Here is a 25,177-nt window from a genome sequence, read left to right as displayed (position 1 = left end):
GACTAGGTTGAAAAGCGATTTATGTTGAAACACTATATAGAGCGTTTTTGAGCGCGAAATTTGACAACGTATCAAGTACTTTTTTCGTATACCACCTAGGTCAAAAATTCTTTCCCCCTCAGACTGTACTCGGACAGTGACACTCCTCCCTAGACCCTCAATTCATTTGAATAAGTCCTTGACTAGGTTGAAAAGCGATTTATGTTGAAACACTACATAGAGCGTTTTTGAGCGCGAAATTTGACAACGTATCAAGTACTTTTTTCGTATACCACCTAGGTCAAAAATTCTTTCCCCCTCAGACTGTACTCGGACAGTGACACTCCTCCCTAGACCCTCAATTCATTTGAATAAGTCCTTGACTAGGTTGAAAAGCTATTTATGTTGAAACACTATATAGAGCGTTTTTGAGCGCGAAATTTGACAACGTATCAAGTACTCTTTTCGTATACCACCTAGGTCAAAAATTCTTTCCCCCTCAGACTGTACTTGCACAGTGACACTCCTCCCTAGACCCTCAATTCATTTGAATAAGTCCTTGACTAGGTTGAAAAGCGATTTATGTTGAAACACTATATAGAGCGTTTTTGAGCGCGAAATTTGACAACGTATCAAGTACTTTTTTCGCATACCACCTAGGTCAAAAATTCTTTCCCCCTCAGACTGTACTCGGACAGTGACACTCCTCCCTAGACCCTCAATTCATTCGAATAGGTCCTTGACTAGGTTGAAAAGCGATTTATGTTGAAACGCTATATAGAGCGTTTTTGAGCGCGAAATTTGACAACGTATCAAGTACTTTTTTCGTATACCACCTAGGTCAAAAATTCTTTCCCCCTCAGACTGTACTCGGACAGTGACACTCCTCCCTAGACCCTCAATTCGTTTGAATAAGTCCTTGACTAGGTTGAAAAGCTATTTATGTTGAAACACTATATAGAGCGTTTTTGAGCGCGAAATTTGACAACGTATCAAGTACTCTTTTCGTATACCACCTAGGTCAAAAATTCTTTCCCCCTCAGACTGTACTCGGACAGTGACACTCCTCCCTAGACCCTCAATTCATTTGAATAGGTCCTTGACTAGGTTGAAAAGCGATTTATGTTGAAACACTATATAGAGCGTTTTTGAGCGCGAAATTTGACAACGTATCAAGTACTCTTTTCATATACCACCTAGGTCAAAAATTCTTTCCCCCTCAGACTGTACTCGGACATTGACACTCCTCCCTAGACCCTCAATTCATTTGAATAGGTCCTTGACTAGGTTGAAAAGCGATTTATGTTGAAACGCTATATAGAGCGTTTTTGAGCGCGAAATTTGACAACGTATCAAGTACTTTTTTCGTATACCACCTAGGTCAAAAATTCTTTCCCCCTTAGGCTGTACTCGGACAGTGACACTCCTCCCTAGACCCTCAATTCATTTGAATAAGTCCTTGACTTGGTTGAAAAGCGATTTATGTTGAAACACTATATAGAGCGTTTTTGAGCGCGAAATTTGACAACGTATCAAGTAATTTTTTCGTATACCACCTAGGTCAAAAATTCTTTTCCCCTCAGACTGTACTCGGACAGTGACACTCCTCCCTAGACCCTCAATTCATTTGAATAGGTCCTTGACTAGGTTGAAAAGCGATTTATGTTGAAACGCTATATAGAGCGTTTTGAGCGCGAAATTTGACAACGTATCAAGTACTCCTTTCGTATACCACCTAGGTCAAAAATTCTTTCCCCCTCAGACTGTACTCGGACAGTGACACTCCTCCCTAGACCCTCAATTCATTTGAATAAGTCCTTGACTAGATTGAAAAGCGATTTATGTTGAAACACTATATAGAGCGTTTTTGAGCGAGAAATTTGACAACGTATCAAGTACTTTTTTCGTATACCACCTAGGACAAAAATTCTTTCCCCCTCAGACTGTACTCGGACAGTGACACTCCTCCCTAGACCCTCAATTCATTTGAATAAGTCCTTGACTAGGTTGAAAAGCTATTTATGTTGAAACACTATATAGAGCGTTTTTGAGCGCGAAATTTGACAACGTATCAAGTACTCTTTTCGTATACCACCTAGGTCAAACATTTTTCCCCCTCAGACTGTACTCGGACAGTGACACTCCTCCCTAGACCCTCAATTCATTTGAATAGGTCCTTGACTAGGTTGAAAAGCGATTTATGTTGAAACACTATATAGAGCGTTTTTGAGCGCGAAATTTGGCAACGTATCAAGTACTCTTTTCGTATACCACCTAGGTCAAAAATTCTTTCCCTCTCAGACTGTACTCGGACAGTGACACTCGTCACTAGACCCTCAAGTCATTTGAATAAGTCCTTGACTAGGTTGAAAAGCTATTTATGTTGAAACACTATATAATATAGAGCGTTTTTGAGCGCGAAATTTGACAACGTATCAAGTACTCTTTTCGTATACCACCTAGGTCAAAAATTCTTTCCCCCTCAGACTGTACTCGCACCGTGACACTCCTCCCTAGACCCTCAATTCATTTGAATAAGTCCTTGACTAGGTTGAAAAGCGATTTATGTTGAAACACTATATAGAGCGTTTTTGAGCGCGAAATTTGACAACGTATCAAGTACTTTTTTCGTATACCACCTAGGTCAAAAATTCTTTCCCGCTCAGACTGTACTCGGACAGTGACACTCCTCCCTAGACCCTCAATTCATTTGAATAGGTCCTTGACTAGGTTGAAAAGCGATTTATGTTGAAACGCTATATAGAGCGTTTTTGAGCGCGAAATTTGACAACGTATCAAGTACTCTTTTCGTATACCACCTAGGTCAAAAACTCTTTCCCCGTCAGACTGTACTCGGACAGTGACACTCCTCCCTAGACCCTCAATTCATTTGAATAAGTCCTTGACTAGGTTGAAAAGCTATTTATGTTGAAACACTATATAATATAGAGCGTTTTTGAGCGCGAAACTTGACAACGTATCAAGTACTCTTTTCGTATACCACCTAGGTCAAAAATTCTTTCCCCCTCAGACTGTACTCGGACAGTGACACTCCTCCCTAGACCCTCAATTCATTTGAATGAGTCCTTGACTAGGTTGAAAAGCGATTTATGTTGAAACACTATATAGAGCGTTTTTGAGCGCGAAATTTGACAACGTATCAAGTACTCTTTTCGTATACCACCTAGGTCAAAAATTCTTTCCCCCTCAGACTGTACTCGGACAGTGACACTCCTCCCTAGACCCTCAATTCAATTGACTAAGTCCTTGACTAGGTTGAAAAGCGATTTATGTTGAAACACTATATAGAGCGTTTTTGAGCGCGAAATTTGACAACGTATCAAGTACTTTTTTCGTATACCTTCTAGGTCAAAAATTCTTTCCCCCTCAGACTGTACTCGGACAGTGACACTCCTCCCTAGACCCTCAATTCAATTGAATAAGTCCTTGACTAGGTTGAAAAGCGATTTATGTTGAAACACTATATAGAGCGTTTTTGAGCGCGAAATTTGACAACGTATCAAGTACTCTTTTCGTATACCACCCAGGTCAAAAATTCTTTCCCCCTCAGACTGTACTCGGACAGTGACACTCCTCCCTAGACCCTCAATTCAATTGAATAAGTCCTTGACTAGGTTGAAAAGCGATTTATGTTGAAACACTATATAGAGCGTTTTTGAGCGCGAAATTTGACAACGTATCAAGTACTTTTTTCGTATACCACCTAGGTCAAAAATTCTTTCCCCCTCAGACTGTACTCTGACAGTGACACTCCTCCCTAGACCCTCAATTCATTTGAATAAGTCCTTGACTAGGTTGAAAAGCGATTTATGTTGAAACACTATATAGAGCGTTTTTGAGCGCGAAATTTGACAACGTATCAAGTTCTTTTTTTCGTATACCTTCTAGGTCAAAAATTCTTTCCCCCTCAGACTGTACTAGGACAGTGACATTCCTCCCTAGACCCTCAATTCATTTGAATAGGTCCTTGACTAGGTTGAAAAGCGATTTATGTTGAAACACTATATAGAGCGTTTTTGAGCGCGAAATTTGACAACGTATCAAGTACATTTTTCGTATACCACCTAGGTCAAAAATTCTTTCCCCCTCAGACTGTACTCCGACAGTGACACTCCTCCCTAGACCCTCAATTCAATTGAATAAGTCCTTGACTAGGTTGAAAAGCGATTTATGTTGAAACACTATATAGAGCGTTTTTGAGCGCGAAATTTGACAACGTATCAAGTACTTTTTTCGTATACCACCTAGGTCAAAAATTCTTTCCCCCTCAGACTGTACTCGGACAGTGACACTCCTCCCTAGACCCTCAATTCATTTGAATAAGTCCTTGACTAGGTTGAAAAGCGATTTATGTTGAAACACTATATAGAGCGTTTTTGAGCGCGAAATTTGACAACGTATCAAGTACTTTTTTTCGTATACCTTCTAGGTCAAAAATTCTTTCCCCCTCAGACTGTACTAGGACAGTGACATTCCTCCCTAGACCCTCAATTCATTTGAATAGGTCCTTGACTAGGTTGAAAAGCGATTTATGTTGAAACGCTATATAGAGCGTTTTTGAGCGCGAAATTTGACAACGTATCAAGTACTCTTTTCGTATACCACCTAGGTCAAAAATTCTTTCCCCCTCAGACTGTACTCGGACAGTGACACTCGTCACTAGACCCTCAAGTCATTTGAATAAGTCCTTGACTAGGTTGAAACGCTATTTATGTTGAAACACTATATAATATAGAGCGTTTTTGAGCGCGAAACTTGACAACGTATCAAGTACTCTTTTCGTATACCACCTAGGTCAAAAATTCTTTCCCCCTCAGACTGTACTCGGACAGTGACACTCGTCACTAGACCCTCAAGTCATTTGAATAAGTCCTTGACTAGGTTGAAACGCTATTTATGTTGAAACACTATATAATATAGAGCGTTTTTGAGCGCGAAACTTGACAACGTATCAAGTACTCTTTTCGTATACCACCTAGGTCAAAAATTCTTTCCCCCTCAGACTGTACTCGGACAGTGACACTCCTCCCTAGACCCTCAATTCAATTGAATAAGTCCTTGACTAGGTTGAAAAGCGATTTATGTTGAAACGCTATATAGAGCGTTTTTGAGCGCGAAATTTGACAACGTATCAAGTACTCTTTTCATATACCACCTAGGTCAAAAATTCTTTCCCCCTCAGACTGTACTCGGACAGTGACACTCGTCACTAGACCCTCAAGTCATTTGAATAAGTCCTTGACTAGGTTGAAACGCTATTTATGTTGAAACACTATATAATATAGAGCGTTTTTGAGCGCGAAACTTGACAACGTATCAAGTACTCTTTTCGTATACCACCTAGGTCAAAAATTCTTTCCCCCTCAGACTGTACTCGGACAGTGACACTCCTCCCTAGACCCTCAATTCAATTGAATAAGTCCTTGACTAGGTTGAAAAGCGATTTATGTTGAAACACTATATAGAGCGTTTTTGAGCGCGAAATTTGACAACGTATCAAGTACTCTTTTCGTATACCACCTAGGTCAAAAATTCTTTCCCCCTCAGACTGTACTCGGACAGTGACACTCCTCCCTAGACCCTCAATTCAATTGAATAAGTCCTTGACTAGGTTGAAAAGCGATTTATGTTGAAACACTATATAGAGCGTTTTTGAGCGCGAAATTTGACAACGTATCAAGTACTTTTTTCGTATACCTTCTAGGTCAAAAATTCTTTCCCCCTCAGACTGTACTCGGACAGTGACATTCCTCCCTAGACCCTCAATTCATTTGAATAGGTCCTTGACTAGGTTGAAAAGCGATTTATGTTGAAACGCTATATAGAGCGTTTTTGAGCGCGAAATTTGACAACGTATCAAGTACTCTTTTCGTATACCACCTAGGTCAAAAATTCTCTCCCCCTCAGACTGTACTCGGACAGTGACACTCCTCCCTAGACCCTCAATTCATTTGAATAAGTCCTTGACTAGGTTGAAAAGCGATTTATGTTGAAACACTATATAGAGCGTTTTTGAGCGCGAAATTTGACAACGTATCAAGTACTCTTTTCGTATACCACCTAGGTCAAAAATTCTTTCCCCCTCAGACTGTACTCGGACAGTGACACTCCTCCCTAGACCCTCAATTCAATTGAATAAGTCCTTGACTAGGTTGAAAAGCGATTTATGTTGAAACACTATATAGAGCGTTTTTGAGCGCGAAATTTGACAACGTATCAAGTACTCTTTTCGTATACCACCCAGGTCAAAAATTCTTTCCCCCTCAGACTGTACTCGGACAGTGACACTCCTCCCTAGACCCTCAATTCAATTGAATAAGTCCTTGACTAGGTTGAAAAGCGATTTATGTTGAAACACTATATAGAGCGTTTTTGAGCGCGAAATTTGACAACGTATCAAGTACTTTTTTCGTATACCACCTAGGTCAAAAATTCTTTCCCCCTCAGACTGTACTCGGACAGTGACACTCCTCCCTAGACCCTCAATTCATTTGAATAAGTCCTTGACTAGGTTGAAAAGCGATTTATGTTGAAACAATATATAGAGCGTTTTTGAGCGCGAAATTTGACAACGTATCAAGTACTTTTTTCGTATACCTTCTAGGTCAAAAATTCTTTCCCCCTCAGACTGTACTCGGACAGTGACATTCCTCCCTAGACCCTCAATTCATTTGAATAGGTCCTTGACTAGGTTGAAAAGCGATTTATGTTGAAACGCTATATAGAGCGTTTTTGAGCGCGAAATTTGACAACGTATCAAGTACTCTTTTCGTATACCACCTAGGTCAAAAATTCTTTCCCCCTCAGACTGTACTCGGACAGTGACACTCCTCCCTAGACCCTCAATTCATTTGAATAAGTCCTTGACTAGGTTGAAAAGCGATTTATGTTGAAACAATATATAGAGCGTTTTTGAGCGCGAAATTTGACAACGTATCAAGTACTTTTTTCGTATACCTTCTAGGTCAAAAATTCTTTCCCCCTCAGACTGTACTCGGACAGTGACATTCCTCCCTAGACCCTCAATTCATTTGAATAGGTCCTTGACTAGGTTGAAAAGCGATTTATGTTGAAACGCTATATAGAGCGTTTTTGAGCGCGAAATTTGACAACGTATCAAGTACTCTTTTCGTATACCACCTAGGTCAAAAATTCTTTCCCCCTCAGACTGTACTCGGACAGTGACACTCGTCACTAGACCCTCAAGTCATTTGAATAAGTCCTTGACTAGGTTGAAACGCTATTTATGTTGAAACACTATATAATATAGAGCGTTTTTGAGCGCGAAACTTGACAACGTATCAAGTACTCTTTTCGTATACCACCTAGGTCAAAAATTCTTTCCCCCTCAGACTGTAATCGGACAGTGACACTCCTCCCTAGACCCTCAATTCATTTGAATAAGTCCTTGACTAGGTTGAAAAGCGATTTATGTTGAAACACTATATAGAGCGTTTTTGAGCGCGAAATTTGACAACGTATCAAGTACTCTTTTCGTATACCACCTAGGTCAAAAATTCTTTCCCCCTCAGACTGTACTCGGACAGTGACACTCGTTACTAGACCCTCAAGTCATTTGAATAAGTCCTTGACTAGGTTGAAACGCTATTTATGTTGAAACACTATATAATATAGAGCGTTTTTGAGCGCGAAATTTGACATCGTATCAAGTACTCTTTTCGTATACCACCTAGGTCAAAAATTCTTTCCCCCTCAGACTGTACTCGGACAGTGACACTCCTCCCTAGACCCTCAATTCATTTGAATAGGTCCTTGACTAGGTTGAAAAGCGATTTATGTTGAAACACTATATAGAGCGTTTTTGAGCGCGAAATTTGACAACGTATCAAGTACTCTTTTCGTATACCACCTAGGTCAAAAATTCTTTCCCTCTCAGACTGTACTCGGACAGTGACACTCGTCACTAGACCCTCAAGTCATTTGAATAAGTCCTTGACTAGGTTGAAAAGCTATTTATGTTGAAACACTATATAATATAGAGCGTTTTTGAGCGCGAAATTTGACAACGTATCAAGTACTCTTTTCGTATACCACCTAGTTCAAAAATTCTTTCCCCCTCAGACTGTACTCGGACAGTGACACTCCTCCCTAGACCCTCAATTCATTTGAATAGGTCCTTGACTAGGTTGAAAAGCGATTTTTGTTGAAACACTATATAGCGAGTTTTTGAGCGCGAAATTTGACAACGTATCAAGTACTTTTTTCGTATACCACCTAGGTCAAAAATTCTTTCCCCCTCAGACTGTAATCGGACAGTGACACTCCTCCCTAGACCCTCAATTCAATTGAACAAGTCCTTGACTAGGTTGAAAAGCGATTTATGTTGAAACACTATATAGCGAGTTTTTGAGCGCGAAATTTGACAACGTATCAAGTACTTTTTTCTTATACCACCTAGGTCCAAAATTCTTTCCTTCTCAGACTGTACTCGGACAGTGACACTCCTCCCTAGACCCTCAATTCATTTGAATAAGTCCTTGACTAGGTTGAAAAGCGATTTATGTTGAAACACTATATAGAGCGTTTTTGAGCGCGAAATTTGACAACGTATCAAGTACTCTTTTCGTATACCACCTAGGTCAAAAATTCTTTCCCCCTCAGACTGTACTCGGACAGTGACACTCCTCCCTTGACCCTCAATTCATTTGAACAAGTCCTTGACAAGGTTGAAAAGCGATTTATGTTGAAACACTATATAGCGCGTTTTTGAGCCAGACACAACTACGAGTACTACTACTACGTAGCACTACTACTAGTACTACAAATACACCAGACCGACCAAATACACCAGACCAGACTACCAGACCACAGATCATCGACCTATAACAAGTTTAGCGCTTCTACACCAGAAGCAACTACTACGACTACTACACCAGACCGACCACACTATTGGTCCGTTCCCCCAAATTTTTGGGTGACAGCACAAGCCAAATTAAACGTCTAGAACATTCTGTGCTCAGCACATTACCTTGTGAGCTCAACTACTAAAAACCTTTGCCTTGCTATGGGAGTACAACACTTTGCACTCCAACTCATAATAAAAATACGCTTCTAAAGCTAAAATAGGCCTATTTTCCGATTAAGAGGTGTAATATTTGAAGTTAACTCACGTATCACGATGCGTGTCTGTGTTGCACAATTTGAGGAGAACTTGTTTGATCAGTTTCAGTAAATTATTTTACAATCAATCTGAAATAATTAAGGTTTTGAAGTACAAACGTGAAGCGTACCCAGTCACTAATAAGGCAAAATGACCGTATGTTTCAAGGCCAATTTCTCAAAAACGACTGAAAGAAATTACACCAAATTTACAGGAATTAAAGTACGGCTCATGGTGAGTTCAAATCAACAAACAGATCCAAAATCGGTTGGCACTACGACGAGTTATTAGCGAAACTAAGTGCGGAACTAAAGTCCAAAATTGACCCAAAACGACTGACGTTTCGCTAAAACACACATTAATTTCTCAATAACGCCTGAACGAAATTACACGAAATTTACAGGAATTAAAGTACGGCTCATGGTGAGTTCAAATCAGCAAACAGATCCAAAATCGGTTCACTCTACGAGGAGATATTTCAAAATTAATGTACCGTACCAATGACCAATATGGGACCTGGTCCGACCACAGTTCGCTAAATTAATCATTAAAATTTCGGAATAATGAAAAATAAAAACATATACACATACTCTCCACTAACACACGGATCTGAAACACTAAAAATTGTAGTCTAAATCAAGATATAACAAGTTAAATATTGTACTCAAGGTAGTGCTTCTCTCCTCAGGAGCTAAAACTGGGGTCAAATTTCCTGGCCAATTTCTCAAAAACGGCTGAACAAAAACAAACGCCCTTAGTACCAATTGTAGCACTGCTTGAGACACGCGTCATATTAAAAAATGAGCCCAATCGGTGCACTCTTCAAGGAGTTATAGCAAAAAATAGGTACCGTACCAAATGACCATAGAGGAGAGATGCACCACCTTCAGAGCTAAAATTGAACATCTAAAACATCATAAAACGCTATATAAAGTATACATATTCAGAATCTACATTAGACGGGCTATTCAGAACACTAATTTTGTAACCTGAAGTAACAAAATTCAAAGCTTCAAAACTGGTGCCGGATGGTGTCAACCGCTTCCGGGGCTAAAATCGACGGCAAGTTTACTGGCCAATTTCTCTAAAACGGCCGAACCAAAACAAACCCCCTTAGTACAGTTTGTAGCACTGCTTGAGATACGCATCATATTAAAAAATGAGCACAATCGGTACATTCTTCAAAGAGTTATAGCAATTATAGGGTACCGTACCAAATGCCTAGAAAAGCGAGGTGACCGCTCTGCAGACTGAAAATTGACCACCTAAACTACATAAAATACTATATAAAATATATATGGGGATACTCCCCACTAACTGAGGATTCTGAAACACTAACACTTGTTGGGTAAACCACGTGTTTTGTTGTACCGAAATTTGGGTCACCCAAAATAGCCCGAAAGTTCGACCTATTTCAAATTTGAACAATAATAACTTTTTGATTAGGCCGATTTGGGAAACCAACCAAACACTGCAAGCAAGAGGGGTTCAGTGCTAACGAAATGCGACCACTCCCGTTTGATTTGGTCAAGTACTTCAGAAGATATTAACAAAATACTGTTCTGTACCCCATTTTTTGGGCTAAAATCGAAGCCCAAGATCTCCGGAACCGACGTAAAAACAACGTGAAACAGTGTTCCCGGCGTATTTGTGGGTGTAATTCTGGTCCACTTTCACGTTCTAGGTCACGGCAAACCTTCATGGTGAGGTGGGAAAAAAATTTCCCACCTCACCATGAAGGTTATGAAGTTTTGTATGTTTTGACATAAAACAACATCCACAGAAATTTGATGAAATCGTGAAAAAAGAAAAATTGTTGATTTAATCCCATTGTTTGATACAAATAGCTTCAACAACCTAAATATTGCCTAGAAAACACAAAACGCACGCCGAAAAACTTGTTCAATTGCGCAAAACACCACTTCAGCCATAAAATTTGAGAAGAGATTTGTTTTTCCACATTCATCATTGAATAACAGTTCTAAAGAAAATTTTCAGGACTAAGACTAGCCATTCTAGAAACAAACGTCTCAAAAGCAACAAATTAGGCCATTAATCACTCGTTTTGGTCAAAAAATGAATGAGAAAATCGAAAAAGTACAAAACATTAAGTTCCTTTTTCAATGTGATATAACAATTTCCTTCCTCCAATTTCTTCATTAGGCCGACCTGAGAAACCAAGAAACACTGCAATCAAGAGGTGTTTAGGACCAACAAAATGCGACAATGCCCGTCTAATTTGGTTAAGCAGTTTGGGACGAATCGGCAAACGCATGAAGCGTAACCCCGCATTTTGGTCTAATGGGAGACACCAACTTCTCAAACAATTAAGCAGAATGGCTGAAAATGGTGCCACGTTGACAATACTGAACGCAATTTGAGTCCAGTCAGTAGTTATGAACATCCAAGACCTCTACTGTGGAGTGGGAAAAATCCCACCACGCTCTAAAGGCCAGGGTGTTTTGTATGATTTGACAAAAGAGAACTCTAACAAAAATTTCATGATTTCGCATAAAAATGAAAAATTGTTGAATTCCCAAAAATTAAGGATTCGAAAAGCTTCAGCGACCCAAGAAAAGACTAAATGACAGAATTTGTAGGCAACAATAACCCAAATTAGAAGAGAAACTACATCAGTACTAAAAACATTTAGAACATCATTATTTTTTTAAAAATAAAAAATTTTTAAAAATCACAGCTTGAAAACGTTCTGAGTAGAACATTTTAGACAACAATTAAAGACTGCAGACCTTCACAAAGCTTACAGTCAACAAAAGGAGACTATGACCGGCCAAATTGACGGAGTAATTCAGGAAAAATAGTCAGAAACAAAAAGCGTGACCCCGAAAATATAATTTCTACTTCAATTTTTTTCAAATTTAAACATTATTAACTTTTTGATTAGGCCAATTTGAGAAACCGACTGTACACTGCAAGCACGAATAGTTTAGTGTTAACAAAATGCGACTATTCCCGTACAATTTGGTACAGTGTTTTTGGAGAAATCATTGATGAGATGAATCGTGCTCCAATTTTTTGGCTATTGGGAGAGCCCAATTTCACGCAAAATCTTGCAAAATGGATAAAAATGGTGCTACGTAGACAAACTTGAACGCAATTCAAGACCACTCAGTAGTTACTGAACAACCAAAACCTCTACTGCGAAGTGGGAAAAAATTTCCACCTCGCCCTAAAGGCCAGGATGTTTTGTGTGTTTTGATAAAAAAGAACTCAAACAATAAATTCATGATTTCGAAAAGACTGGAAAAAGAATGAATTCCCAAAAACAAAGGATGTGAGAAACTTCAAGGACCATAGCAACGCCTAAATAACACAATTTGCAAGCAACAATAAACCAATTAGAAGCAAAACTACATCAGTACTGAAAAACATTTAAAACATGTTTTTTTCTAATTTTTGAAATTTACAGCTTAATAACGTTCTGAGCAGGACTTTTTAGACAACAATTAAATGCTGCAGACCTTTGCAATGCTTACAATCAACAAAAAGCGACTATGACCTGCCAAATTGGCAGAGTAGTTCAGGAAAAATCGTCAGAAACATTAAGCTGCCTCAAAAATAAAGTTTTTACTTCATTTTTTCAAATTTAAACACCAATAAACTATTGATTAGGCCAATTTGAGAAACCAACTAAAAACTGCATGCAATGAAAGTTTACGATCAACAAAACGCGACAGTGCCCGTACATTTGGTTCAGTAGTTTTGGAGAAATTGTCAAACACATGAAGCGTACCGCAATTTTTGGGCTAATGGGAGACATCCATTTCTGGCAAAACGACCAAAAACATTGCCACGTGGACAATTTTGAACCCAATTCAAGTCCACTGAGTAGGTATTGAACAACAAAGACCTTCACTGCGAAATTGGAAAAAAATTCCCACATCGCCCTAGAGACCGGGTTGTTTTGTTTGATTTGACAAAAACAACTCGAACAAGAATTATTAGAAGCACCGGAAAACCGAAACGACAACTTTTTGACACAATTTTTTTCTTGCTATGTGATGATTTAGGGATTGGTTGAATGAACTAATATATCGTTTTGTACAATTAGTTTGTTGTGGTACATTGTGAAAAATCAGAAATAAAAAAAATCCGACTGTTGTTTTCTCTTTGTACTTAAAAAGAAACATTACTTGCATAAGATCAAAAACGGAGCTGATGTTTGATTTACTAGAAATTTGAAGTCAATTGTTTAAGATGATGACTAAACTATAAATCCAATGAAAGAAGAACAAAAAAATGGAACTCCAAAAACACACCAACATTTTTTAGAATGAAAAAACTTCAAGGACATTAACACCAATAGCTATCAACTGAAGGCATCATAAACGTTTGTTAAAATCTCAATAGGAAGATATTTAGACCGCACCATAAATAATTGGAAATTTTTACGACAACAAAAACATGCTAAAGTACCGATAGGATCAGTAACAAAAAAATTCCAAAAAATGTTTGTTTCTCTAAAAATATTTATTTTAAAGAAAAATGAGAAAGAGATTGAAAGTGTTTTTGTCTTAAATTAGGTAAATTGAACTTTAAAAAGACTGATTTGATTGCCTCGAGTTGTCTCTAGTTATTTGTCGGAAATTAAATTTTGAATTCAAAATCTTGCAAGAAACTTGCAAGATTCTTGCAAGATTTCACATTCAAAAGGCGTGTTCAAAAAAAGTCAATTAAGTTCAGTTTTGCTGATCAAAAAAACTGATATCAGTCATTTCATTTGGGTTTCAGTTAGTTTCAGCCACCAATTACACACAAATAAACTTTCCAGAATTCAAAAACTTGCAAGATTCTTGCAAGATTCTTGCAAGTTTTTGAATCCGAGCTAATTTTTTTTTCATTGAATTCGGTTTTGTAATCTGTTTAATAAACAAAAGTTTGCTTCAAAGATGTTTCCTAAAACATTTGTACCCCGATTTATTTTTTTGCCTTGATTGATATCTTGCAAGATTCTTGCAAGAATCTTGAAAGTTTTGAATCATCTTGCAAGATTCTTGCAAGATTTGAATCCGCTCATCACTAGGGATACCAGATCTCAGGAAAGCTCACTGATACGCGGTTTACATGTAAACTTTCTGTAACAGATTGGCCAGATCGTCGACGCAATAATCGAGGCAAGTAGAGTGCACATAATTGATATACTATCGCTTTCATCCAATCTGTTTGTTATCAGCTGGGCTCAAAGGAGTGAAGTGTTTGATTGTTTTCTCTGTGCTTTATATAATTGAGCAGATAGTGCATGAACGTTTCCCAGGTTGATTTCCAAGTTTCAAATTACCCCTGATCAGACAATTACCGAATAATTCTCCACAATTTCGTGAAACCTCCTTGGTTGAGGTCTGAGACCGAATTTGGTATATCCAGACCACTCCAAACAAAAAACGCTTTTGTACAGAGTCTCTTGTTCATTATTGTTTCCACACCTTATAATTTTGAAAGTTATAGGTTCTGCCATTTGGTTCGAGCGCACAATAGTATGATCGAAGAACCTTCCGATCTGGGGATGGTCTGATTAGATGTCACTTCCGGATGGTTATGGTCTGATCACAAGTCATTTCCGCGTTGGTCTGGTCAGGATCGGATTCAAGCGCACATTAGTCTGATAAGAAAAGACTTCGAGCGCAATTGCGTCTGATCAGAGACCATTTCGAGCGCATTTTTTTCTTTCGATTTTTTGTGTATTTTATTATTGAGAGACCTTGGCTCAGGCAAGAGGCAACACAAAAGCAGCATTCTACTCAGAGACACATCAAGAGTCTGATGGCTCTGATCAGAACCAAATGGGTTCAGATGATATCAAATGCGGATCCCCTTAAGAGGAAATTCTGATTAACTGCAGACCACGACGTGTCTTTTGGAAAGCTGTCTATGTTCATCCATTCAGTCATAAATATGCACTAACGATATACCAAATAAATTTTTCTGTCAACATTTTGGTTTTATTTTCATTAGCAACACTTTTAGAATTGGCTTCTTCTTAGATAAATTTAGTAATGCAAACATCAATTTTTATAAAATGAACAAATGATAGTAAAATAAACGAGATTCGTTCATAGTGAAAACAATTCACTGATCGAAATGTTTCGGGCGCACAATATTCTGATCAGGAGTGGCTTTCAAGCGCACAATAGTCTGATCAGAAATAATTTTACGTTCACATTGTTCTTGACAATGGTCTTGGTTTGGTCTGGGTCATGGTCGCACAATCGTGTGGACAATGGCCTGATTTCGGTGTGATTGGAGACCATTTCCTTCTGGCAAAGTCTGATCAGAGGCAACTTTGAGCGCACTCCGAGCGCACACGGTGTTTCGAGCGCACTTCAGTCTGATTAATAGACACTTTGGTCTGGGATGGTCTAATCAGAGGCTACTATCGTCTGGTACGGTTTGATGACAGGTCACTTTCGGATGGAACATCAACCTGGGATTGACTCATATCATTACCATACCACACTATAGTCAAGACTATCCTACGCTCGAAACCGTTTTTGATCAGACCTTCAAGGACCGAAATTCAAAATCATATGAAAAGCTGAAGATATTTGTCTCAATAGCTAGTTATTTATGGAAACTTTACTTGGTACATTTTAACTCTGGCTTCAAGATTAAAATTTTAAGAATGGAGAAATATATGGATGTTGTCCTTTTTTGGTTCACTCTGTCTCTACTTTGCCACTTAGATAACTAAGTTGATTTTTGCTTCCTTTGATGATTGAAAAGAACAATTGGTTACTGATTCCAAATCCATTATGAATTGCAAGAATATTTAATGTACTTTAACTCTACAAGTTTCGAATTGAGAAAATTTTCCCTCAGAAAAATCTATGATTAGACTTTTGTTGATTCCAGAGTCATCTATAGTCAGAATTTGAACGGAACGACCTCTAATTAGGGTTTAGTGCGCTTTGAAACCTCCGACCATAATTTCGTGCGTTTGAAGCAGCTTTTGATCTGGCAGTCGCGCTTTGGAAACGGTCACATGAAAGTGATCTGGAAAGTATCTACTCGAAGATTAATTTTTAGCAGACATGTGTGCAGTCGAATTTAGCTCGTGACCTGACCATTCCAGGCCGAAATGACCTCTGGTTACCCGGGTCGAGAAATTTTCCAAAAATTATGTAAGAAATGCGCTGAAATGCGCTTATTTTTCAAAAAGTTCAGCGCAAAAACCTTACATAATAATGCGCTGAAATGTGCTGAAATGCGCTGATATTTTGTAGAAAATGCGCTGAATTTTTATTGTTTTTACGTTTTTTTTTCAAAAGCGCTGAAACTTTTCTATGGTTGGGCTGAATTTGTTCTGAAACTTTGTAAGAAATGCGCTGAAAAAACTGCTGAATCTTTTGCAAGAATTGTACTAAAAATGCGCTGAGATTAGGCACGAAGTGCGCTTAATATACGCTGAAACTTTGACTTTTCAGTGCCCTTTCAAAATTTTAGCGCATTTCAGCGCATTCAGCGCTTTTCGTACAAAATTTCGTACACTTCCTAGTAGTCATAATATCGTAACGTATTTCCTAGTACGACCCTTGTATGACTACTAGGAAATCATATATGATCCTTGTATTAAATCAAGGAAATCATAAATGATGGGTAACATTGTGGACCGCACGCAATCGAAAACCAATAGCTGACCGATTGCAATCACTGCAAGCAGACCTATGACTTATGAAATCATCTAAGAACCTTGTATGACTAATAAGAAACCATACAAGTATCATGTATGATTTCTTAGTAGTCATACAAGGATTATATATGATTTTCTAGTAGTCATACAAGGATCATATATGATTACTTAGTAGTCACACAAGGATCATATATGATTTCTTAGTAGTCATACAAGGATCATAAATAATGCTAAGAAATCAAGTTTTTGGTGTCAGTTGTTTAGGGCTTAATGAATTTAGCTTTCTAGTGTTAAGTTTGACATTTTGTATGATCCTTGTATGACTACTAACAAAATCATACAAATCGTATATGACCTAGTATGCTTACTAGGAATCATATATGACCTAGTATGACTAATAAGGAAATTGTATGATGAGCAACCCGAGGGGATGCAAAATTTTTATCACACTTTGTCTATTTTAAAATCTCGAAACATCTTGATGAAATCGTAATAGGAGATATACATTATGGAACTTTCCAGAAAGTACTTACATAATTATTTATGATATAGTCATTTATGATATAGCCATAAATTCCATTAAAGATTTCAAGATTTTGTCATTTTTGTGTCACTGTGGTCATCACTTTGAAACGCTTTGCACCAAACATGTCTTCACTTTGTGAAATCATTGTTGCATGTGCAAAAAATAGATTACGCGTTCAATTGCAGAATCTTTATATTTTTATAGGATAATAGATTTCAAAGATGTGGCCAATTCTTATTTTTCTGCCGGAAAAGAGAGACAACCAGTTACGCGCTTTTGCGAACCTGTTAGTGATTTGAAATAACAGCAAATAAAGATCTTTTACTCTATTTAAAGGCAAAAAATAATTTTAAAATACTAAAACTATAGTTTGGGGCCTCTCATTTTTTGCACTACATCAATGGCTTTAATAAAAAAAGTACAAGGAAATTTTAAAATCATTCAATTTAAGGATGACACATGTTTTTATATCAAAAACAAAAGTTTTGTTAAAATAAAGAAATGTGCTCTCGGGAGAAAACGGATGAGTACCTCAAATAAAACCAGTTAACAATGAATGCTAAGAAAATCTATTTGTTTTTTTTTCGAGACAGAAATTTGATTTTGTCGGAATAATTGTCAAGGACGAAAAAAAAACAAAAGAAAAACGGCAGATTTTTGGGAATTAAAAGTGATTCAAAAATGAGCTTTCAAAATCAACTCAAAAAATTCCACTCAAAAGTGGTGGTGGCCGTATAATCAATATATGTGGATCGTCATCAAATATCACTTGGAGCACAATTACAGATGCTCAGTTCTCTAGGCCTCTCAAAATTAAATTTCAGTGCATTTTATTTCAAAAGTTTAACAATTTAATGATACAACCCATAAACTGACAGATAAATTGGGGAATTAAAGTATGCTAGGTGAAAAAAGTTTGAAAGGTCAGGAGATCTTTTAAATAAATCTGACATTTAACCAGCAGAAATGTTAATCACTGAAATAAGTGTTTCGAAGTTAAGAAATGATATTTTTCTCAAAAATCATTTCATATAGAAGCTTCCTCCTGAGGGTAATGTTCTGGTGATAAAAAAATACAGAACAAAAAAATGATCATATTAAAAACAAGAATCCAATTTTACAACAAAAAGCGTTCTGAAAAGGAATAAACTTTTGGTTGAAATACGAAAAATAAAATTCAAAACCACTTAAAAAATGTTGAGGTAACTCATTATTTGCCAATTGGGGAAGAAATATCATTTTCACTCAACAAAAAACACTAGATACAAAAAATCTTTTTCCATCGGAGATGAATTTTTTAGGTAATTTAGAACCAGAATACAAAAGAAATGTCTGGCAGAAGCTATTTCGCGGCGTTAAGTCACTATACAGCTCTACGTTAGTTTTTTTACGAAAGTCGCGAAACGGCTTCTGTTATTGGAAAAAATTTGAAAAAATTTTAAATTAGAAGAGTTGTTTTTTTGTAGTTGAATAAACTATAGCAAAATTGTTATCATAGAAGTTAAAAAGTTATAAAGTTGATATAAATCAAATTTTTCAGAGAACACTCGGCTTCCTTTTTTTTCCTACCATTTCAAAAATGAAATTTTAAAAGATGTTTTTCTGGATAGTACGGATTTGGCAGAACAGTTTTTGTGCAAGGTAGTAAATTCTCTGATCCCTAGTTGAGAAGACCTAATATAAAGGCTTCGAATGTAAGGAAGAGTCGGCGTTGTCATTTTCGGACGCATGAGATTTTTGTTATGTTCAGTTTTGAAGAATTCGGTATGTTCATATTTTAAATTTACGAAATTGGTTTTTCCATAGAAAATTTTGATTTTCTGTTTAATTTTCTGAGGTCAAACGTTATGATAGCGTTTTTTTCCAAGAAATTCAGGCGTAACTCGTAAAAAAAATTCTGCCGACTAAAAAACTGTAGGAATTTTTTGTCGTTTTGGCCAGAAAAAACATCGATACCGACATTTTCTTATGTTTAAAAACAGAATATCACTCGACTAGGGATAAAGTTTGTATATTACGCCTTTATATGGTATCTATAAACTGTAATGTATAAATTGAGCTCTTATTAGTTAGGGTAAAAACACGCATTAATTGGCTCATAGAGGCTAACAAAACAAAAGTTTTTTTAGAGGGCGTAAGGATAAAAGTGAATATTTTCCTGTTCCTGTAATTGGCTGCGATTTTTCTACTTTTGCCGTTGCTGCTTTTATTCTATGGAACCAACAGCATTGATCTCAAATAAAGGGAATTTAAGCCTTTTAAGATCGACATAATGAAACTTTTTTTTGTTGAACGGAAATGTAATTTTCATCATTGAGCTTGAGCTTTTTTATCAAAAAAGTTGGTTGAAAAAACTCTCCGTGAAATTCAAAGAGTGCACTGCGTGAGCTTGCTTCTCGTAAATCGCTTCTTAGAAAAAAATAGAAGTTTCTTTAATAAGTGCATAGTGTTGTTTGTGAACAAATAATATTACGTAACACAAAATAATCAAAATAATTTCACGCCCTATTTCCTTTTCAGGTCAGCAACACATCCAGTATGTCTATGAAGGTTTCAACAATGCCGATGGCAAAGTCACATCCGTACCCTATGATTACACATACGACACGTCCTACATTTCGGATTTGGGCTCAAAACCGTTGACGTATTACACGACCTCAACCGATGATAAAACTACGAGTAAATACTTGACGAAGGGCGCGGGTGATTCATACTTGACAGGGTTAAACTCGAGGCCGAAGCGGGCAAATCGGTTTTCGTACAAGACGACTGACACTTCGTATGAAATTAAGAGGTACAGAACACGGATTTGCGCCTTTTTTTAACTAGCCCAATTTCAAATTCAAACAACACAAGTTAGACTGTTTTCATCATCAATTTGTCTAAACGTAAAAAAACGGAAGACATTGTTTAGTAGGGTAGCAGAAAAATCAAAGATCATAAATAACTGGCCTAGTTTTAAGACGAATCCAAACACGGCCTCAGCTCCCTATTCGGGTTTTAATCTTGCTAGATTTTGTAAAATTATGCACAACGTAAACAAGATTTTCCTGCACAGGAAGCTTTGTCTGAATTGCAATATGTTTCGAGAATAATTAACGTCTTTCACAAGAATCGTAATACTTTACAAGATTACCATCTGGTCTCGACTTGGGTTTCTAAAGCCCGTTTCAATAAGTTTGATTGCAAAAGTAATTCTAAGTTAATTTCTGTGTGACCTCTATTCTGTTTCAGCAAAGATGACAAGCCAACTTACTCCTACTTGGACTATCTTTACTTCCCAAGGTTAGTTTTTATTAACCACCAATTTAGGTTCGAAGTGTATCAGTTGATCTTACGGAACTATTTTTTCCCAAGTTAGAGTATATATCAGCCCAGGGCAAGTATAGATGGAAGTCTTACAATTTTTGCAAGTCTGGGCCAAGACTTGCAAGTTGATTTTGCAAGATGACTTGCAAGATGACACTCGCAAGTTGATTTCCAAGTCCAAACCAACTTTCCATGAGTTTCTGATTAAAAATTTTAAATTTTTGATTATTTTGCAGTGGGCCACGATTTCAAGTTTAATTTTCAGCCAAATGTACAATTGATTTTGAATAATTTGCGTGTAGCAAATGTGAACAAAGCTGATACCTAATTTTCATTTTGTATTTTCTGAAAAAGAGAAACAAAATTTCAGCTCACGCTATAGTGTAAAAGAAAAGAAACTAATTCACAGTAATAAAATGAAACCTTTCCCTTACTTTTCTCTTAAGTTCAGCGCTAAAAAACTTATAAGGCCATTTTGTTACTAATATTTTAGTACTAAAAGGTCCAAGCCATTCTCCTCGCAAAGGGGGAAATAAATCAAAATCTCACTTTTTGGAGAAAAAAATTTCAGCGGCCTTGAAATACTACCAATTCTTTTCTAAAAAAAAACTAACAAATAAAATTCAGGTAATAAAACAAACATTTTCAAGTTGAATCAAACATCTAACAAAAGTGCGATAAAAATGAAATTTACCTGACTAATAAAACTTCTAATTCGAATATTAGAATATTAATATGGCATCTACATTAGCCAAACTTTTTGTGGTCAGTATATGTTGTAAAGCAATAGATACCAAATTTTTATTGATTTTTGAGTTTCTCGGCTTTCAATTTACAGATTTGTTTTATTAAATTACATCGGAATCAAACAAATCAGACTCTAATTTTGATTCTTAAATAAATGGCCATCTATTGAAGCACACTTACAGCAGTACAAGGGAGATTCTTTTCTAGGATAGGACATTGGAATCCGAGTTTTAAATTGGACTTTAAGTCACTGCGAACAAACAAAAAAATCGTATTTCCGAATCCTTTTTTCGCGATTTTTGAGTGAAAATGTTTTGTCTATTTATTTTTTGCTTAGTTTCTGAAGTTCCGGTGCTCACAGTTGCAGAAGTCAAAAAGAAATGACATCTAGATTTTCTGAATTTTCTGAGGCTTGTTAATAAGCGCTTTTCGTGGCGGTTACAGACAAATTTTGAGCAAGCCGTTTATGAAATTTATAGTTTTTTCTTTGTTTTCAGTTCTTCATTGTCCAGAGTGAAATAAGTTATTTCTAAACTTCTGAGGTCATTGTTCATATTATTCTTAAAAAATAACATCAACAACTTCTTTAACTATACTACGTTCCTAGAAATTTTTCTTTTGAATTGGAAGTTGGGATCAAGAAATCTTAGAAAGCATTTTAGTGGTATTTCTGGATATTTTCAACTCTAGGAACTCAGATTTAGGAATGACTGAGTACATCACAAGAAAAGTTCAGCGTTTGTATTGTCCTTTAAAACCTCTGAAAAATTATCGAAATTTTGCTCTTAACAAAATTAGAGTTTTTTTTAAAAAAAAAACTGTTGATAAACTAGAAAACTCTTGTTTTCCTCTTGCGTTTGCAACTTTTAGTTGCAATGAAACTCAAGGTTATCAATGTTGTTTCAGTGTGCGAGCTACTTTCTTTGCAGATCTTAAAGAATTTTTAGGATGCTCGGGCGTGTTTTTTGAAGAAAATTTGTACGCTTCTTAAAAATTGAAAATGGCCATACAGTCAATTCAAAATTGGTGAAATCCAGTTTTTGATGCAGCAAATGTCTTTCAACTAATTTAATGGCTATTTTATGGCATAGTTCAAATTTTCTATATTTTCCCATTATCATTTTTAAGGGGAAAATTTTCACCCTTCCCTTCCCCACTTCCACTCCTGTAGAGTGCTTTCTCCTGTTATTCCGAAAACTTTTCTAAAAGTTTTTAAGGTTGCTAAGTTGCATAAGTTAGTTAGGTTAAGAAAAATATTATCGGAGCTTGCGAGATTACTTCAGCTGTGTTTGGTATGTGGACCATCTTTTACATAGTTTAAGAAAGAAATTTTATTATGGGGACATTATTATTCAATGCTTTTCATTTGGTATTTTGTGAAATGAAGTTTTAGAATATGATTACTTGGATAATGATCAAAACCATTTACAATCATCACAGTGACATGAATGCAAAGGGGAGGCCTTGACAAATGTTGAAAATTAAAAGCCAAATTCTGTTTTTGTTTCCACTAAAATTTTGCGCAGAAAATATGAAATGAAACTTCAATACAATTCATGATTACCCGGGCCGAAGTGTACAGCCGTTATTAAGAGAGAATAAGGGATTAAAGCAATTTCAATTTTTTAATGGTGTAATCCGAAGAAAGTAAAAAATAAGTTAATCCACTCTTATTCTACCATTAAATCTTAAAGTTGCCTTTTTAAATTACACTTTGTCCACCCTTGTTAAGCGGACCACTAACGGTTTTAAAGTCTTATTTTTACACTCTTTACACTCTTTTCCCGTTATTTTCGAGCAAAATCCTCGCCCCCGTGATAGAAGCAAAAACAGATAATAACTGAAATATGCCCAGGGTCAAAAAAAGGAATTCTATTTTAAATCCGACAAATGTTTTAAATGCAAGTTTGCTCTATTTTATAAATTATTTAGTTTGGATTAAGCAGAAGTTTTATGCAATAAAAAATCGCATTTTGCAATATAAAAATTTGGTGTCCGAATTTTGTAACGTAATTTTAATTCTTGCTATCTTTCAGAAAAAAGTACTAAAAACTGGACCAGAGTTGATCATTAATAACTCTCAATAGTTAATAAAAGTTACGGTTATATTAGTTTTATTCCCGTCCAAGCTGGGGTTCTCATCAATATTTACGTCCAATCCGACCCACCCGAACGTAGATTTGGGCATTCTGTCCTTAAAAGGGTCTGAAGGGATCCCAAATATTGTGATCAGGCGCAGATTAGGGAGCATTTGAATCTAATTTCGAGAGCAAGACTGTATGCTCAGAAAGAGCAAATGCAATGCAGTTTGAGTAAAGTTAAATTCGAATAAATTAATACCAAAAAATATCTTTTAAGTTTTATTTTTAGTGAAAATTTCTCAGACGAGAAAGCTTCTGCTGGCTCTAAAGACAGCAGCAAGATAGTCAAGATCAACACAAGTGGAGTGAGCGGAGTGGCTCCTTCTGGCGGATTAATGCCGTTCGGACTGGACTACGAAGACCTCATGGAGGACGAGGATGGCGTGTTTGGAACTGTCCAGGTGGATTTGCGTAGGGGCAAGGGTGGAAAAGACGGAGATGGGGTGGACTATGGGAAGATTGTGCTACCTGGAAAGGTACAATAAAATTCAAAAATTGAGTGTCGAAAAAAAGCAAATCTTTACGCGTTGAATTACGTGTTGAAATTGTGAAGTTGTAAAAATCATGAAATGTTATACTATATATGATACCTATAAATGATATTGAGTAACAAAGACCGTTTATAGAGGTGACTCTTAATAGAGTCGTAATTACCAGTGAAGTTCTTTCTTCTCAAGCACTTTTTTTGGTGTTTTCTTGAGGAATTTTTTCCAGTTTTTAGATTAGGTTCAGTTTTTTTTCAAAAAATCAGGATATCAGGATCACAACGATATTGTAAGATGATTATGCCTATTTTGTTCAGTCTTTTTGATAACATATGCAAGAAAAAACTATGATTACTTTAATTTTTTACCTTGAAAATAACGTTATTATGGCACGACCAAAGAGAACTCTACGAAATCAGTTTTTTTCAATGAAAAGTCATGATTAGGATACAAACTGATTAAAGATTCGTAGCTGCTTCAATTCATGGTTTTTGACGTGGCTGGTTTCTGCTGTTAGCCTTTGTACTGTTTTCATACAAAAGTCTTGCCCGTTACTTTTTTAGTACCCTTCTCCTGCAGTTTTCGTTTCCTATTAACCATATAACCACCATAAATGGTTTTCTTAAAAACCATAAACCGACCATTAATGGCTTTCTTGAATACCATGAACCTTCCTTAAATGGTTTTCTTAGATACCATACACATTCCATTTATGGCCGTCTTGGATACCATAGAGTTACCATTAATGGTGATCTTAGATACCATAGAGTTTTCATTAATGGCTATCTTGGATACCAAAGAGCTTCCATTAATGGCTGTCTTAGATATCATACAACCGACAATTTATGGTATCTTGGATACCATGGTAAGATCATACACGAAAATTTGGCCCTCCGTGGATGGAACCATAAATGGTCTTAAGTATGGTATCTAAGATGGGACAACCCGGGCTGCTTTTTTGTTTTTTTTTAGTTAATCATGTGAATGAAAGCACTTCTGGAAACTCAATAATGGGCCTTTTTAAACTGATTTCTAGAAAACATCTGGCTGGAAAAAATATGAAATGTATCCCAAATTCTCGAAATCTTGTTCAGCTTAAGAAGGAAGCTTAATAAAGTCAACCTGTCGAAGAAGAAAAGAGAGAGAAACTTAGAAATGCATACATAATGAGAAAGAAACCTACTTTGAAGCTGTTTATAC

At 36.6% G+C, this 25,177-nt stretch overlaps 1 protein-coding gene across 7 annotated transcripts in view; it reads left to right on the top strand.

Moving 5' to 3' along the window:
* Window positions 1-25,177, top strand: part of LOC142350853 (uncharacterized) — a 105,839-nt gene that overhangs the window by 48,885 nt on the left and 31,777 nt on the right. For 6 of the 7 annotated variants that reach the window (XM_075402832.1, XM_075402831.1, XM_075402830.1 and 3 more), the window contains exons 3-6: window positions 14,227-14,256; window positions 19,816-20,089; window positions 20,530-20,580; window positions 23,722-23,968. In XM_075402832.1, coding sequence (XP_075258947.1) covers window positions 14,227-14,256; window positions 19,816-20,089; window positions 20,530-20,580; window positions 23,722-23,968 — 602 coding nt within the window. The remainder of the gene's footprint in view (window positions 1-14,226; window positions 14,257-19,815; window positions 20,090-20,529; window positions 20,581-23,721; window positions 23,969-25,177) is intronic. The other variant, XM_075402833.1, reaches the window with a different exon arrangement.

This window comes from Convolutriloba macropyga, chromosome 12 (assembly GCF_964194025.1).
Source record: "Convolutriloba macropyga chromosome 12, txConMacr16.3, whole genome shotgun sequence".
NCBI classification, from domain to species: Eukaryota; Metazoa; Xenacoelomorpha; order Acoela; family Convolutidae; genus Convolutriloba; species Convolutriloba macropyga.
The sequence above is the reverse complement of the archived record's forward strand: the minus strand, read 5'-3'. Positions and strand labels throughout refer to the sequence as shown.